The 18338-nt window shown below is 47.0% G+C and overlaps 1 protein-coding gene across 8 annotated transcripts in view; it reads left to right on the forward strand.

Annotated features, from left to right (window-relative positions):
• The window catches only part of snx19a (sorting nexin 19a), a 63666-nt gene that overhangs the window by 6771 nt on the left and 38557 nt on the right, over positions 1–18338 (forward strand). For 5 of the 8 annotated variants that reach the window (XM_082962036.1, XM_082962040.1, XM_082962034.1 and 2 more), the window contains 3 exons: positions 8500–8585; positions 8733–10142; positions 10323–10541. In XM_082962036.1, the coding sequence (XP_082818162.1) occupies positions 8751–10142; positions 10323–10541 (1611 nt within the window). In that variant the 5' untranslated portion in view covers positions 8500–8585; positions 8733–8750. The remainder of the gene's footprint in view (positions 1–8499; positions 8586–8732; positions 10143–10322; positions 10542–18338) is intronic. The other 3 variants (XM_082962035.1, XM_082962041.1, XM_082962039.1) reach the window with 1 other exon arrangement.

An 18338-nucleotide genomic window follows, 5' to 3' on the forward strand; every position in this document is an offset into this window, starting at 1 on the left:
ATCCAAGTGTCAATGCCGTTTATCAAACTCCAGGCTGTGTTATGGTCAGATGACATGAAAAAAGAGCTCTTTGATCATGCACACAAGTGGTGTGTTTGACGTCTACAAACAGAAGCATATGCAGAAAAGTACCTACGGTAAAATATAGTGGTGCATCTTTGATGTTATGGGGCTTTTTTTGCTTCCACTGATCCATGGGCCCCTTTTAAGGTCAACGGCATCATACCAAGTAGGACATTTTAGCTAAATAATGGTTTCCTCTGCCAGAAGCCTAAACTTGGCCACAAGTGGATCTTCCAGCAAGACAATAACCCCAGCACACATCAAAATCCACAAATAAATACTTAATTGGCCACAAAATCAACATTTTGCAATAGCCATCTCAGTCTCGGGACTTGAAATCAATTAAAACACATGGTTTGAATCTGAGAGGGCAGACCATAATCGCAGATGGATATCAAGAATCTGGAAGGATTCTGTATGGCAAAATTGGTCTAAGATCCCTCCCAATGTGTTCTTATTTGAAAAAAGCATTTGAGAAAAGGGCTCAGTGCTGTTATCTGCAAGGTGAAGTATTAAAAGCTATCAAAAACAGGGGTGTCAATTTTGACCCTGCCTTTTTCAGAAAAAAACTATTACTTGTTTAAGAAAATCTCTTTCTGTGAGCAACTGTATTAGTGTAAAATGATATAATTTCCCCCCAAAAATGTTTTGCATACATTGCCTGACTGACTGCATTCGGAAAGTATTCAGACCCTTTCATTTTTTCCAAATTTTGTTACATTACAGCCTTATTCTAAAATGAATTAAGTACATTTTTTCCCTCATCAATCTACACACAGTAGCCCATAATGACAAAGCGAAAACAGGTTTTTAGAAATGTTTGCAAGTGTATTAAAAGTAAAACACGGATACATTATTTACATAAGGATTCAGACCCTTTGCTTAAGACTCAATTTACCTCCGGTACATTCTTTTTCCATTGATCATCCTTGATGTTTCTACAACTTGATTGGAGCCCACCTGTAGTAAATTAAATTGATTGGACATGATTTGGAAAGGCACACAACTGTCTATATAAGGTCCCACAGTTGACAGTGCATGTCAGAGCAAAAACCAAGACAGGTTGAAGGAATTGTCCATAAAGCTCCGAGACATGATTTTTATCAAGGCACAGATCTGGGGAAGTGTACCAACAAATTTCGGCAGCATTGAAGGTCCCCAAGAACACACGCCTCCATCATTCTTAAATGGAAGAAGTTTGGAACCACCAAAACTCTTCCGAGAGCTGGCTGCCTGGCCAAACTGAGCAATCGGGGGAGAAGGGCCTCGGATCAACTCGAGGCCCTTCTCAGAGCTTCAGAGTTCCTCTGTGGAGATGGCAGAACCTTCCATAAGGACAACCATCTTTGCATCACTCCACCAATCAGACCTTTACGGTAGAGTGGCCAGACGGAAGCCACTCCTCAGTAAAAGGCACATGACGGCCCGCTTGGAGTTTGCCAAAAGGCACCTAATGGACTCTCAGACCATGAGAAACAAGATTCGCTGGTCTGATGAAACCAAGATTGAACTCTTTGGCCTGAATGTCAAGCATCAGGTCTGGAGGAAAACAGGCAACTCTCATCACCTGGCCAATACCATCCCTACAGTGAAGCATGGTGGTGGCAGCATCAGCGGCATGGCTGGGAGACTAGTCAGGATCGATGGAAAGATGAACGGAGCAAAGTACAGAGAGATCCTTGATGAAAACCTGCTCCAGATCGCTCAGGACCTCACTGGGGCGAAGGTGAACCTTCCAACAGGACAACAACCCTAAGCACACAGCCAAGATAACGCAGGAGTGCCTTCAGGACAAGTCTCTGAATGTCCTTGAGTGGCCTAGCCAAAGCCCAGACTTGAACCCGATCGAACTTCTTTGGAGAGACCTGATAATATCTTTGCAGCGACGCTACCCATCCAACCTGACAGAGCTTGAGAAGATCAACCGAGAAGAATGGGAGAAACTCTACAAAGACCGGTGTGCCAAGCTTGTAGCATCATACCCAAGAAGACTCGAGGCTTTAATCACTGCCAAAGGTTCTTCAACAATGTACTAAGTAAAGGGTTTGAATACTTTTGTAAATGTGATATTTCAGTTTTTATTTATTTAGGAAAAATGTCATCTGTTTTTGCTTTGTCATTATGGATTATTAGGTGTAGTAGAATGATGAGGGGGAAAAAAATATTTCATCCATTTTAGAATAAGGCCGTAACAAAATATGGGAAAAGTGAAGGGATCTGAATACTTTCCGAGGGTGTGTGAGTGGATCTGTGCAGCGTCCCTCTGAACCAACGCTTCTTAGAGCATAGGACATAGTTTACTTAGAGGTTAGTTAGTTGTAGTATAAGGTTGTCCTCACAGGTTTTCTCACTCTGCTCATCTCCTGCTGGGTCTGCCCCAGACTAATCACAGCCTACCACCCACATTGCTATTTGCCAAATTATCATCCTACCCGACTTGATCTGCAGGACTTTTTTCCACATTTAACGTTCAAAAAAACATACCTTTGCTGTGTTTTTGATGGCAACCAGCCTTAAAAAATGGAATCCATCCAGAGTGGGGAGATCCAACAATTTCAATTTTTAGTCACCCACAAGCTATATTCAGAATGACTGCCAGGCTTAGAATGGTTAATGAATTAGACTAGCTAAATCATCTTAACTGGGACAACCATTTCAGCAATGGGTGCAGTAAGTCAACTAACTGATTGGATTAGTTTAGAAAATGTTTCTTATTCCTCTTTGTGTAGCATAAGATACATTAATGTACATACAAAAGCCCAGATATTGAAGCAAACAATTAAATTTTTTTAACTACAATAGAGCATGTTGGGAAATATGATAATGATGGGAATGGTTTTGCAGACCAGCATGGAACAGCTTGGTCACCAGCATTCCAGCATCACCAGCATAAACGGATCACCAGCATGCCAGCATCACTAGCTTGACCAGATCGTCAGCCTGCCTAACCAGCTAGACCATGCTGGTCTGACCAGCTTTACCAGCAATCAGACCAGCACTGACCAACTTTGACCAGCATAGACCAGCATGCAATTTAGGCTGATCTGTACTAGTTTTTTCAGCCGGGAACTACAACCACTACTTTATCTCCTCACCCTGTTAGGGCACACTCATGTCTTGGGCACTTCAAATACTTTATATCAACCTTGCACACTTCGTTTCAGTGGGGAAAATAGGGGAAATGTTAGAGCTTTACATGTACGCTACTAGAGTACCTGACTGTTGTATTACAGGTTGCTTTCATGTAACTTGGTTAACTTGTGTGCTTGTGTCATTAAAGGCAGTGCCCACTGTTTAATATGCTGTAAGTGTGTGAATAAGACTAAAACACGAACACCGATTGAAAATATATACTAAACTAAAATATAAACGCAACATGTAAAGTGTTGGTGAGCTGAAATAAAAGTTCCCAGAAATGTTCCACATGCACAAATAGCTTATTTCTCAAAAATGTTGTGCACAAATTTGTTAACATCCCTGTTAGTGAGCATTTATACTTTGCCACGATAATCCATCCACCTAACAGGTGTGGCATATCAAGAAGCTGATTAAACAACATGCTCATTACACACGTCCACCTTGTGCTGGGGACAATAAAAGGCCACTCTAAAATGTGCAGTTTTGTCACACAAAACATATCCACAGATGTCTCAAGTTTGGAGGTAGCATGCAATTGCCATGCTGACTTCAGGAATGCCCACCAGAGCTGTTGCCAGAGAATTGCGTGTTCATTTTTCTTACTATAAGCAGCCTCCAATGTCATTTTAGCGAATTTGACAGTACGTCCAACCGGCCTCACAACTGCAGACCATGTGTAACCATGCCAGCCCAGGACCTCCACACCTGGGATCGTCTGACCAACTTTGTTGCAAGGATCTGTACACAATTCTTGGAAGCTGAAAATGGCACAGTTCTTCCCTGGCCTGCATACTCACCAGACATGTTACCCATTGAGCATGCTCTGGATTGACATGTACGACAGCATGTTCCAGTTCCCGCCAATGAAGAGGAGTGGGACAACAGGCCACAATCAACAGCCTGATCAACTCAATGCGAAGGAGATGTGTCGAGGTACATGAGGCAAATGGTGGTCATTCCAGATACTGGCTGGTTTTCTGATCCACGCCCCTACCTTTTTTTTAAAGGTATCTCCAACCAAGAGATGCATACCCTATCTGTATTACCAGTCTTGAAATCCATAGATTAGGGCCTAATGATTTTCTTTCAATTGACTGATTTCCTTATATGAACTGTAAGTCAGAACAAGCTTAGAACAAGCTATTTCCAGGTTATTTAACCTCCATCAAATGGTATTATGGCAGTCTTTTGGGATTTTGGATGCCATATTGCAGCAGCAGCTGAAAAATGAGCTCCTACAAATATTGAAATTTACATGGTTTTTAGAGTGAAGTACATCGGAAAAAAGCAAAAGAAAACTGCAAGACTGAATAGGAGAAAAAACAAGCAACAAACAAAGAAGATAGGCTTTTGAAAAATAACTATTTTTCATAAAATTGTAGTTATCTTAGCTAGCTGAATTGTTTACCAGTTGCTAAGCAGTTGCTAGGGACTCTTTTGGAAGAAGCTAGCTAGCTAACGAAGAACAACAAAGAATATCTAGTTAACAGAAGAAAAGAAAGAGAAAATCAGGACAGAAGAAAAAGGATATCAAAGTGAAACAGTTCTCTAAAGACACAGGAGACAATAATACAAGAAACAACACTTCTGTAGCTTGTCAACTATGTGTCTGTCTATCCCTGTTCTCTCCTCTCTGCACAGGCCATACAAACGCTTCACACCGCGTGGCCGCTGCCACTCCAACCTGGTGGTCCCAGCGCGCACGACCCACGTGGAGTTCCAGGTCTCCGGCAGCCTCTGGAACTGCCGGTCTGCAGCCAACAAGGCTGAGTTCATCTCAGCCTATGCTACCCTCCAGTCCCTAGACTTCCTGGCGCTGACGGAAACATGGATTACCACAGATAACACTGCTACTCCTACTGCTCTCTCTTCGTCTGCCCACGTGTTCTCGCATACCCCTAGAGCATCGAGCCAGCGGGGTGGTGGCACTGGAATCCTCATCTCTCCCAAGTGGACATTCTCTCTTTCTCCCCTGACCCATCTGTCTATCTCCTCATTTGAATTCCATGCTGTCACAGTTACCAGCCCTTTCAAGCTTAACATCCTTATCATTTATCGCCCTCCAGGTTCCCTTGGAGAGTTCATCAATGAGCTTGACGCCTTGATAAGTTCCTTTCCTGAGGATGGCTCACCTCTCACAGTTCTGGGTGACTTTAACCTCCCCACGTCTACCTTTGACTCATTCCTCTCTGCCTCCTTCTTTCCACTCCTCTCCTCTTTTGACCTCACCCTCTCACCTTCCCCCCCTACTCACAAGGCAGGCAATACGCTTGACCTCATCTTTACTAGATGCTGTTCTTCCACTAATCTCATTGCAACTCCCCTCCAAATCTCCGACCACTACCTTGTATCCTTTTCCCTCTTGCTCTCATCCAACACTTCTCACTCTGCCCCTACTCGGATGGTATTGCGCCGTCCCAACCTTCGCTCTCTCTCTCCCGCTACTCTCTCCTCTTCCATCCTATCATCTCTTCCCTCTGCTCAAACCTTCTCCAACCTATCTCCTGATTCTGCCTCCTCAACCCTCCTCTCCTCCCTTTCTGCATCCTTTGATTTTCTCTGTCCCCTATCCTCCAGGCCGGCTCGGTCCTCCCCTCCTGCTCCGTGGCTCGACGACTCACTACGAGCTCACAGAACAGGGCTCCGGGCAGCCGAGCGGAAATGGAGGAAAACTCGCCTCCCTGCGGACCTGGCATCCTTTCACTCACTCCTCTCTACATTCTCCTCTTCTGTCTCTGCTGCTAAAGCCACTTTCTACCACTCTAAATTCCAAGCATCTGCCTCTAACCCTAGGAAGCTCTTTGCTACCTTCTCCTCCCTCCTGAATCCTCCTCCCCCTCCCCCCCCTCCTCCCTCTCTGCGGATGACTTCGTCAACCATTTTGAAAAGAAGGTTGACGATATCCGATCCTCGTTTGCTAAGTCAAACGACACCGCTGGTCCTGCTCACACTGCCCTACCCTGTGCTTTGACCTCTTTCTCCCCTCTCTCTCCAGATGAAATCTCGCGTCTTGTGACGGCCGGCCGCCCAACAACCTGCCCACTTGACCCTATCCCCTCCTCTCTTCTCCAGACCATTTCCGGAGACCTTCTCCCCTTCCTCACCTCGCTCATCAACTCATCCTTGACCGCTGGCTACGTCCCTTCCGTCTTCAAGAGAGCGAGAGTTGCACCCCTTCTGAAAAAACCTACACTCGATCCCTCCGATGTCAACAACTACAGACCAGTATCCCTTCTTTCTTTTCTCTCCAAAACTCTTGAACGTGCCGTCCTTGGCCAGCTCTCCTGCTATCTCTCTCAGAATGACCTTCTTGATCCTAATCAGTCAGGTTTCAAGACTGGGCATTCAACTGAGACTGCTCTTCTCTGTGTCACGGAGGCTCTCCGCACTGCTAAAGCTAACTCTCTCTCCTCTGCTCTCATACTTCTAGACCTATCTGCTGCCTTTGATACTGTGAACCATCAGATCCTCCTCTCCACCCTCTCCGAGTTGGGCATCTCCGGCGCGGCCCACGCTTGGATTGCGTCCTACCTGACAGGTCGCTCCTACCAGGTGGCGTAGCGAGAATCTGTCTCCGCACCATGCGCTCTCACCACTGGTGTCCCCCAGGGCTCTGTTCTAGGCCCTCTCCTATTCTCGCTATACACCAAGTCACTTGGCTCTGTCATATCCTCACATGGTCTCTCCTATCATTGCTATGCAGACGACACACAATTAATCTTCTCCTTTCCCCCTTCTGATAACCAGGCGGCGAATCGCATCTCTGCATGTCTGTCAAACATATCAGTGTGGATGACGGATCACCAGCTCAAGCTGAACCTCGGCAAGACGGAGCTGCTCTTCGTCCCGGGGAAGGACTGCCCGTTCCATGATCTCGCCATCACGGTTGACAACTCCCTTGTGTCCTCCTCCCAGAGTGCTAAGAACCTTGGCGTGATCCTGGACAACACCCTGTCGTTCTCCACTAACATCAAGGCGGTGACCCGATCCTGTAGGTTCATGCTCTACAACATTCGCAGAGTACGACCCTGCCTCACACAGGAAGCGGCGCAGGTCCTAATCCAGGCACTTGTCATCTCCCGTCTGGATTACTGCAACTCGCTGTTGGCTGGGCTCCCTGCCTGTGCCATTAAACCCCTACAACTCATCCAGAATGCCGCAGCCCGTCTGGTGTTCAACCTTCCCAAGTTCTCTCACGTCACCCCGCTCCTCCGCTCTCTCCACTGGCTTCCAGTTGAAGCTCGCATCCGCTACAAGACCATGGTGATTGCCTACGGAGCTGTGAAGGGAACGGCACCTCCATACCTTCAGGCTCTGATCAGGCCCTACACCCAAACAAGGGCACTGCGTTCATCCACCACTGGCCTGCTAGCCCCCCTACCTCTGAGGAAGCACAGTTCCCGCTCAGCCCAGTCAAAACTGTTCGCTGCTCTGGCACCCCAATGGTGGAACAAGCTCCCTCACGACGCCAGGACAGCGGAGTCAATCACCACCTTCCGGAGACACCTGAAACCCCACCTCTTTAATGAATACCTAGGATAGGATAAAGTAATCCTTCTAACCCCCCCCCCCCCCCCCTTAAAATATTTAGATGCACTATTGTAAAGTGGTTGTTCCACTGGATATCATAAGGTGAATGCACCATTTTGTAAGTCGCTCTGGATAAGAGCGTCTGCTAAATGACTTAAATGTAATGTAATATTGGATTTGAGGCAAAATCCAGGGTGACCCCAAAAATAATCTATTGTGTCCGCCTCACTTAATTGCAAGAATAGGGGCTTTGGAGCCCAAAACATTTAATTTCGATGTCTGAGCCCAATTGTTTTCTTTAGAGACGATTTACTGTAGCCACAACATAAAAAAAGTGTAATTATATGTATTTTTGTCAGTCAGGGCCACGCAGCACAGAATGAGAGCGAATTTGATTTAGAAAGTTCTGTTATTCAGCTACCAAAAAGTAAAGCTTACATTCATCATAAATATCCATTATATTTCCACCTGTTGTATCTCTGTGTCTACAGGTCTATATTTCCAAAGAAGCATGCTGCAGACAACCCTTGTATTCCAAATTTGAGCAATATCAGAGCTTGCAATATTGTATTACATACTGTAAGCTTATGTGGCACATCCCCCCCCTCCAGCCAGGCATTATTCTGCACTTTTGAGTTTAGGGGGTGTCACACAATATCTATCAATTTAACCACCTTTGCAGTAAAATATATTTCCACAACCATCCATTTAATAGATGAGAGACATTATAGATTTGAAAAAACATGGTTGTGTTTTGTTATCTCTCAGGTAGAGGTATCTAAAAACAACTGGAGCCTTGCCACCACCTATTGCTTGAAGTGTGCATTTTGAATGACTGTTTTCAACGCAGGTCTGTGAGTATCAGTTTCTCTCCCTGCAAATCAAGTCTATGAATTTTACAATTATATTATCTGAAAGAAATCACCAATGTCCTCAAATTAAGGTATACGGATATTTGATTGAGGTGTGTACTGATTGTTATTACTTGCTTTTTAACTCAGGTCTCAGCACTGAGGGGAATGCCTCCACCAGAGGGTCCTGGTCCTAACCCTAACCACTGGGCCCTCTCAGAGTTACTGGGCCAGCGGAGGCTTGTGGTGTTGGGGGTGCTAGTAGCATGGATGGTCCTCTTCCACCTCCTGGTGAACGTGTGGCTCCTCTGTCTCTTCACCAGCCTGCTGGTGGTCCTGGGTGGCTGGCTGGGGTCGCGCGCTGCCCTGGATGCCAACAGCTTGCTACACCTGGAGCACTTCGTCCCCCTGGGTAGATCACAGCCGGCCCTCCACTCGCCTGAGAGCGAATGGAGGCTGGACCACGAGATCCACAGCGCTGTGCATAAAGCCATCCGAGACTTTGTGTCGTCCTGGTACCACACCATGCTGACCGAGGAGGAGGGGCTGGGGGAGTTTGAGCACATTATGCGGGACGCCATGTTGGATTCAGTGATGGAGCTGAAGGAGAGGGCTCGGTGCGTGGACAGGAGAGCGCTGGTCCAGAGGACCTTGGAGCTGTGTGGCTGCCACCTGCAGAGCTACATGACAGCCAGGGAGATGATGACGCAGGCAGAGGCACGGCTGGGGATGCAGGACAGAGACAGCTCCAGCACGCCCAGCCTGTGGGAGTTGTATAGCCAGGCAGATGCCCCCCACCCAGCCCTGGCTAGTCCAGCCACCGAGCTCAGCTATTCCCGGGCTGTAGTGGACCTCCTAATGCAAGTCCTGGTCCCGTTCCCTCACCTGGAGACCAGGACAGGGAGATACATGGTGGGGGAGTTGATCACCTGTAACGTCCTCCTCCCACTGGTCAGTAGGGTGTCCGACCCTGACTGGCTCAACCTCACCATTGTGGACTTGTTCACCAAAGCCAAAGAATCACCGGATGTGTCCCTCGATGAGCTCCCTGATACTCTAGTCCAGCTGCACAGGAGTCAGACCCAGCAGGAGCTCTGGACCCGGACCCGTTCTACCTCCTGGCTCCAGACTCCGAGAGACCAGAATGAGTCCAGCAACAGCCCCACTCCTCCCAAGCCAGCCACTCCAGACTCCCTGGAATCCATGGAGTCCTACCATACGGCAGTGCCAGATCTGAAGGAGGAAACACGGCAGTACTGTGGGGCGATCCTGCCAATGCCATGCATTGGTTCATCGATCAAAATAAACAGTTGTCATGCGTCTATGGATCTGCTGAGGTCCTGCAGCGGTGGCAGCCGCCTGTATCAGGGTGTGGACTCGGACCTGGAGTCCCAATCGACAGAATCCAATCAGCTCTCTGTGGAGTCCCTAGACCAGATGGACTCCGAGGAGGACCAGACAGACAGCTTCTGTGACTGTACCTCCCCTACCAACTTCTGCAGTGTGTTTGAAGACGAGCCACCTGGATGCTTCGGCAACTTGAAGGTCCTCGGACCCAAGGTTTGTTTGTTTGTTTATTTGTTTGCTAGTTAGTTAGTTTGTTTATTGGTCTTTCAGCATTCCTACATTTTCTTAAACAGTTATTTAAATTGTATATAAATATAAAACAATAAGTATTGATGTAGAATAAATAAGGTTACAAATTGCTATGAATGGCTTTTCTAAAATCTTGTGATGCAGGTGTCCGATCAGCCCCACTGGCCAGCGGGCATGGCGGAGGAGCTGCAGCCACACTGCCCTGTCCCTCCGGGGAGGCTGTGTCTGACCCCGTTCAGCTTCGAACCCCTCAGCAGCCCAGATGGACCCGTCCTTATCCAGAACCTGAGAATCACTGGTGCTGTGACAGCCAAGGAGCACCGCAGCACCGGCTCACACCCCTATACTCTATACACTGTAAAGGTAAGACATTATGTCTTTAACACAGTGTAAAACCAGGTTAGATATAAATTCCCCTAAAGAGGGGACTAGCGTGGTTCTGGTACCGGCTCTGACCGACATTTCTGCATATAAATCGATCTGTGGACACAGTAAATCGAAATGGCTTGCATTCAGCGATAGCACTAGCTGTCACGGGAGAGGCTAGTTCAGTCAGTTGTCGTAATGAACCCTCCCCAGCTAACTAGTTAATTATTGTGGCTAGAAACTTCAGTGAGAATTTGAAACTTTCCTGTCTAAGTTGGGATTTGGGAGTTTAGAATCATTCGTTTTTCAACGGAGTAAAAAAAAGAAAATGTAGACGTTAATACCGTAGTTGTATTAGAATACATGTGCTTTAGCTGTCACCCTGGCCTACTATATTGGCTACACTATCTAGCTACTGTACTTCCCTCTCCTACTGTGCCCTGTGTTGTGTTTTCCGGCTTGCAGCACCAACTTCCCCCGTTGAGCTGTATCACGATGACATTGACGGTTACTTACTACCAATATTACAAGTTAGTTTTAGTGTAGGCTACTCGAAATACTGTATAATCGAATGGAACAAATTGGCTACTGCCAGCGACGTGATACAGCTGCCCAGTGGGAAGGAGCTCGATACAACACCGTTGCACACCGGCTTGCCGCTACGTTAGCTAATTGGCATGTAACGGTGAAATCCAATTGGTGATCAATCAATACTACAAGTTATTTCTCCCTCACCCATCGGAATAAACATCACTTTCCTTTACAAGTTCTAACTAGCGCCATGTTGCTGTTGTTTAAAAATAATAATAATAATAATAATATGAACACAACAAATACAAAAAAACTGAAATATACAAACAAGAGTACATAAACCTAACAGACAGGGGTATTACATATCAAGATTCATTTTCAATTTGTTAAATACTTTTATGGTGCATATTGCTTTTTTATTTTTACATTTACTGATCATTTCAAAATAATATTTCAATTCTATCTTAAATAATGTGAAGAGGGGTTTGTTCTCCACCCACTTCATTTTATGGACAAAGAATCTTCCATGAAAGATAAGCAAATGAACAATGAAAGTTAAATCAGGGTCCATATCATTTGGATCAAAATAAAACATAATATCAGAGTCTTTCAAATTAACATTAATAGTTGTTTCTTTTCAAATAAAATCTTCTAACTCACACCAAAATCTTCTGACATAAGAACAGTCCCAAAATATATGGTCAAGAGTCTCTGGGTCACAACCACAAAATACACACTTGTTATGAATAGCTATTTTAAATCTGTGTACAATAAAGGTATTTACAGGGTAGATTCTATGAATGAGTTTGAATGATACTTCTTTCACCTTGTAAGATATACAATATTTACCAGATAACAACGGAACTTTGTTCCAGTTCACTTGTCCTAGGGCTGCATTCCAGTACATTTTAGCAGAGGGAATAGTAACATATTGACATAGTTTCCTTATATACATGTTATTACATTTATAGTTTAAAATGTCAATTCCTTCTACATTTACATTTACATTTAAGTCATTTAGCAGACGCTCTTATCCAGAGCGACTTACAAATTGGTGGATTCACCTTATGATATCCAGTGGAACAACCACTTTACAATAGTGCATCTAAATCTTTTAAGGGGGGGGGGGGGGGGGGGGTTAGAAGGATTACTTTATCCTATCCTAGGTATTCCTTAAAGAGGTGGGGTTTCAGGTGTCTCCGGTAGGTGGTGATTGACTCCGCTGTCCTGGCGTCGTGAGGGAGCTTGTTCCACCATTGGGGTGCCAGAGCAGCGAACAGTTTTGACTGGGCTGAGCGGGAACTGTGCTTCCTCAGAGGTAGGGAGGCGAGCAGGCCAGAGGTGGATGAACGCAGTGCCCTTGTTTGGGTGTAGGGCCTGATCAGAGCCTGAAGGTACGGAGGTGCCGTTCCCCTCACAGCTCCGTAGGCAAGCACCATGGTCTTGTAGCAGATGCGAGCTTCAACAGGAAGCCAGTGGAGAGAGAGGAGGAGCGGGGTGACGTGAGAGAACTTGGGAAGGTTGAACACCAGACGGGCTGCGGCGTTCTGGATGAGTTGTAGGGGTTTAATGGCACAGGCAGGGAGCCCAGCCAACAGCGAGTTGCAGTAATCCAGACGGGAGATGACAAGTGCCTGGATTAGGACCTGCGCCGCTTCCTGTGTGAGGCAGGGTCGTACTCTGCGAATGTTGTAGAGCATGAACCTACAGGATCGGGTCACCGCCTTGATGTTGGTAGAGAACGACAGGGTGTTGTCCAGAGTCACGCCAAGGTTCTTAGCACTCTGGGAGGAGGACACAATGGAGTTGTCAACCGTGATGGCGAGATCATGGAACGGGCAGTCCTTCCCCGGGAGGAAGAGCAGCTCCGTCTTGCCGAGGTTCAGCTTGAGGTGGTGATCCGTCATCCACACTGATATGTCTGCCAGACATGCAGAGATGCGATTCGCCACCTGGTTATCAGAAGGGGGAAAGGAGAAGATTAATTGTGTGTCGTCTGCATAGCAATGATAGGAGAGACCATGTGAGGATATGACAGAGCCAAGTGACTTGGTGTATAGCGAGAATAGGAGTGGGCCAAGAACAGAGCCCTGGGGGACACCAGTGGTGAGAGCACGTGGTGCGGAGACAGATTCTCGCCACGCCACCTGGTAGGAGCGACCTGTCAGGTAGGACGCAATCCAAGCGTGGGCCGCGCCGGAGATGCCCAAATCGGAGAGGGTGGAGAGGAGGATCTGATGGTTCACCGTATCAAAGGCAGCAGATAGGTCTAGGAGGATGAGAGCAGAGGAGAGAGAGTTAGCTTTAGCAGTGCGGAGAGCCTCCGTGACACAGAGAAGAGCAGTCTCAGTTGAATGACCAGCCTTGAAACCTGACTGATTTGGATCGAGAAGGTCATTCTGAGAGAGATAGCAGGAGAGCTGGCCAAGGACGGCACGTTCAAGAGTTTTGGAGAGAAAAGAAAGAAGGGATACTGGTCTGTAGTTGTTGACTTCGGAGGGATCGAGTGTAGGTTTTTTCAGAAGGGGTGCAACTCTCGCTCTCTTGAAGACGGAAGGGACGTAGCCAGCGGTCAAGGATGAGTTGATGAGCGAGGTGAGGTAAGGGAGAAGGTCTCCGGAAATGGTCTGGAGAAGAGAGGAGGGGATAGGGTCAAGCGGGCAGGTTGTTGGGCGGCCGGCCATCACAAGACGCGAGATTTCATCTGGAGAGAGAGGGGAGAAAGAGGTCAAAGCACAGGGTAGGGTAGTGTGAGCAGGACCAGCGGTGTCGTTTGACTTAGCAAACGAGGATCGAATGTCGTCAACCTTCTTTTCAAAATGGTTGACGAAGTCATCCGTAGAGAGGGAGGAGGGGGGGGGGGGGAGGAGGATTCAGGAGGGAGGAGAAGGTGGCAAAGAGCTTCCTAGGGTTAGAGGCAGATGCTTGGAATTTAGAGTGGTAGAAAGTGGCTTTAGCAGCAGAGACAGAAGAGGAAAATGTAGAGAGGAGGGAGTGAAAGGACGCCAGGTCCGCAGGGAGGCGAGTTTTCCTCCATTTCCGCTCGGCTGCCCGGAGCCCTGTTCTGTGAGCTCGCAATGAGTCGTCGAGCCACGGAGCAGGAGGGGAGGACCGAGCCGGCCTGGAGGATAGGGGACATAGAGAATCAAAGGATGCAGAAAGGGAGGAGAGGAGGGTTGAGGAGGCAGAATCAGGGGATAGGTTGGAGAAAGTTTGAGCAGAGGGAAGAGATGATAGGATGGAAGAGGAGAGAGTAGCGGGAGAGAGAGAGCGAAGGTTGGGACGGCGCAAAGTGAGAAGTGTTGGATGAGAGCGAGAGGGAAAAGGATACAAGGTAGTGGTCGGAGACTTGGAGGGGAGTTGCAATGAGATTAGTGGACGAACAGCATCTAGTAAAGATGAGGTCAAGTGTATTGCCTGCCTTGTGAGTAGGGGGGGAAGGTAGGAGGGTGAGAGGGTGAGGTCAAAAGAGGAGAGGAGTGGAAAGAAGGAGGCCGAGAGGAATGAGTCAAAGGTAAACGTGGGGAGGTTAAAGTCACCCAGAACTGTGAGAGGTGAGCCATCCTCAGGAAAGGAACTTATCAAGACGTCAAGCTCATTGATGAACTCTCCAAGGGAACCTGGAGGGCGATAAATGATAAGGATGTTAAGCTTGAAAGGGCTGGTAACTGTGACAGCATGGAATTCAAATGAGGAGATAGACAGATGGGTCAGGGGAGAAAGAGAGAATGTCCACTTGGGAGAGATGAGGATTCCAGTGCCACCACCCCGCTGGCCAGATGCTCTCGGGGTATGCGATGTCGTGACGTTGTATTAGTTAATGTGACGACTGTTGCTCATCGAATGATTAACGGTTTATAATTGCGTGATTAAATGAATTAAACAATGAATCAAGCAATTATTAACTCATCAACCTGGGGCACCATGGGAACAGTATTTTGATTGAGTTTCTATTTCCCAAATTAACTCAAAGGATATCAGAATATCGATTTTACAACAGTCGCTAAATTAATCAATTTCCTCTACAGTCTCATTCTGAACGTCGCATAATCCGGGAATCTGCACGGACCCGGGCTTCACCAATGAGTTTACCACACCAATCTTAGTTGATTATTTATTTACTAGCAAGCTAAAATGATGATAAAAATACACATACACAAAACACAGTCTAGCTATTGATTAGGACTTAGTATAACGGGCCAACACACTATGGCGCGTGTTACCCAAAATGGGGATTTAAAAGAGAGAGAAACCAAGAAAGTACACGAGAGAAATATACATTTGGGTTCATTTGTCAGCCATGCTTATTTAAACCTAGCCTTGCCCCGAACTGCCGCTCTTATGGGTCAGAATATAATGATGTAATTACGTGTTGGAGGTCTCAGGTGGGAAGCTCCGCGTGTGACGTTTAGGCTTCTCAATGACGCACTTCTCCGGCGCAACTCTCTGGTTGTCCTCACGATGTCAGTGTCCTTCTTGGCTAAGTGGTCTGATCCCTCGCCCTTGATCTGAAAGGGGTCTTCTGAGGACAGACAGCTCTGTAGCTCAGAGCTCACAGCTTCGGACTCGAACGGTGTATATATCACGATTCAATGGAGAGTGGCTGGGTGGTTCGGCTTGAATTCACCCGCTTAGACACAGCTACTCGTCCGTAGCTCGTGTAGAAAAAGATTTCTTTGTCTTCAACCTTGTGTTTCGTTTTGGGGTTCGTTGACTTTGTTAGACCTTCGCTGCAGCTTGGGGTCAATTAGTCTCCTATGTTAATTCTTCACTCTCCTGTCTTATACCCTTGGGTCAGAAGTGGGCGTAACCGCCTTTAGGGCAATTCTCTGGGCGGACCAAGTTAAGGGGCAAGGCCTAGATTTGACTAAAATCCTATTTTAGACACTACCTTCACATCTCATCTTTACCAAAACATTCTCTTTGATTTGGATATTTTCCACACCACGTACAATGTATAAACATCAGGCATATACTGGGAAAACTCTTAAAGGTACAATGTTTTCATAATAACGTAATCTCTTAACCTTTAATAACAATTCAAAAGTTACATACATTTTCATATTCCACCTCTCGTCATGACCACCGTTGTGGCTGACGGAAACCATTGTTCCAAAGTCCCTTTATTGCATGTTTAATGTTCTGAGACCAGAATTCCATTGTGAGGACAAAGGAATTTCTCTGTGGCCTAAGGTTTATTATGGCGTGAGGGGTCATAAAACCCCCACATCTTCAGAACCCTAGATCTCTCCTCCTCTGTTGGGGTTTTGGGAGATAATCTGTAGGGTGGTGGTCTCCTGTACCCTGACCTGATCAGGACAGTCATGACAGTCCCCCTCTGGTAGGTTCAACTTGGAATGATTCTGCATGTTGCAACCCACCATAAGAATGACCATCGGATGTCCTGGTCTGTGGATCATCTGAGCAGCCCCCCTCCCCCTTTGGTGGTTCACCCTGGTAGGCTTTCCGCAAGCTGTGGATCACCACCAGAATGGACCTAGGAGGTCTGGCAGTGGCTCTGTGTTCCGGCCCGTCGTCCGGTTATCCCGGCTAGTGGACCTAGGCAGTAACTTGGCAGACGTTAATAACGCACAACACTCAGGCAATACATCATTACATTTCCTCCCCAAACGAGCGGCGTCTTGGCTCTAAGGCTTCCTAAGTGTCAAAGGTAATGAAACGAAAAATTGGAATAAAAACATAAAAGTATACAAAATATGTCTACCACACCTTAATCATCTAATATGGACTATGTTCTATATATGTCCAAGGTCTAGGCTAAATAGCTCTATCATGGCATTGTCTCTAATGTCATGTCTAGGGTGATCCTACTTGCAGGTGGGTAGTTAAGGCACTTGGAAAAACTTGGCCCCTGAAGGCCAAAGCTTACATTAGGGACATTACTGGGCTGACCTAGCGAGTTCGGGAGAGGAGGCTGGGACTGGGCCCTGTAAGAGGGTTTCCGGATCCATTGCCAACTTTCCAAAAATCGGGATCGCTTCCGTCCCACGGGTGATCCTAGTATAAGACCTCATTAGGTCTTCCATTGCACATGTGCGCCTGTGTACGTAGTAGGTGCACACGCCAAGGGAAATGAGACCAAGGATCATAGTCACAGTCAGGATACTGTCCGGCACCGTCCAAGAGCGGGCGACAGACCAATCTTTTGGTCTGTAGTCAGTCGGGTCGACTAACAGTGCCTCATCCAGTACGCTAAGATCAACAGTCATGGGTCCCTCGTACTGGATTTGGTATTGAATGGCTTGTGGTAACTCAAGGGAACGTTTAGCAAAAGCGTCCGGCATTTCAATCTCTGTGTCTATCCGGTCGTCGGGAAGGTGGTATATAGCGAGGTCGTCTACGTGAATGATCGGCCCCCTCTGGTACCGTAACAAAAACATTCTGGTTGGGGAGGTTCAATTGGGTGATGAAGTCATAGTGGCGGACGCGACCGGTGTGTTGACCAACCATCGGTTCCCTACCACCTCCACTTGTGTGGTGGTGGCCCCATCCCTGGCTGTTAGTTTGGCTCTACAGCGTTCTTCGCTGGTGATAGCTTTAATACCACAAAGACGCTCGGTGTTATCCCTGACAAATGGTTTGCTAGGACAAAGGTAGTGGACATCTTTGGTTAGAGTGCACATTAGCAGGTTAGGGGTGAGATAGAAATCTGGGTTGTTTTCCTGGTAAGCTACAACTGGGGGCGTGGCAATCTTTACGTGGGTACTGTCGCGCCAAAATCCTACATTGAGAACCGTTTTCAATCAATAGATATTCTCCAGTTCAACAACCGGCAGTGTCAGTAGAAAACCCACTTCATTACGATCAACATCAACGTGTATTGGGATGGCCGACCCCAGACTATAGGCCAAATGTGACTGTAACGGCCTTATCGTGGTTGAAGTAGCTGAGGTCAATATGTCGTGCACCATTGAGAGGGGATCTAGATATGAGGGGATTCTATTCATGGCCAAGTGGTCCATAGAAGAGCTAACTTCACGGAGAAAATCCTCCAGTAACAATCGAACCAATTGGACATGGGCATAGTCATGGTTCATGACCTCTGCTAGCTTTCCTACAGACAGGATAGTTTTGTTCAGGAGAGTAGCGTGTGTGTTGACCACCAGAATAGTGTCCTGGAGAGACTTTCCCACATGTTGCAACCTAAGGGCCTGTGCCTTCATCTACTGCTGGATAAGTGGCATCTCTTCAGTAATCTCCCTAACATTCCTCTTGACTGTGGCTAGACTGACTGCATTGACG

The sequence above is a fragment of the Salmo salar genome, chromosome 15 (genome assembly GCF_965601325.2).
Source record: "Salmo salar chromosome 15, fSalSal1, whole genome shotgun sequence".
Taxonomy (NCBI): Eukaryota; Metazoa; Chordata; class Actinopteri; order Salmoniformes; family Salmonidae; genus Salmo; species Salmo salar.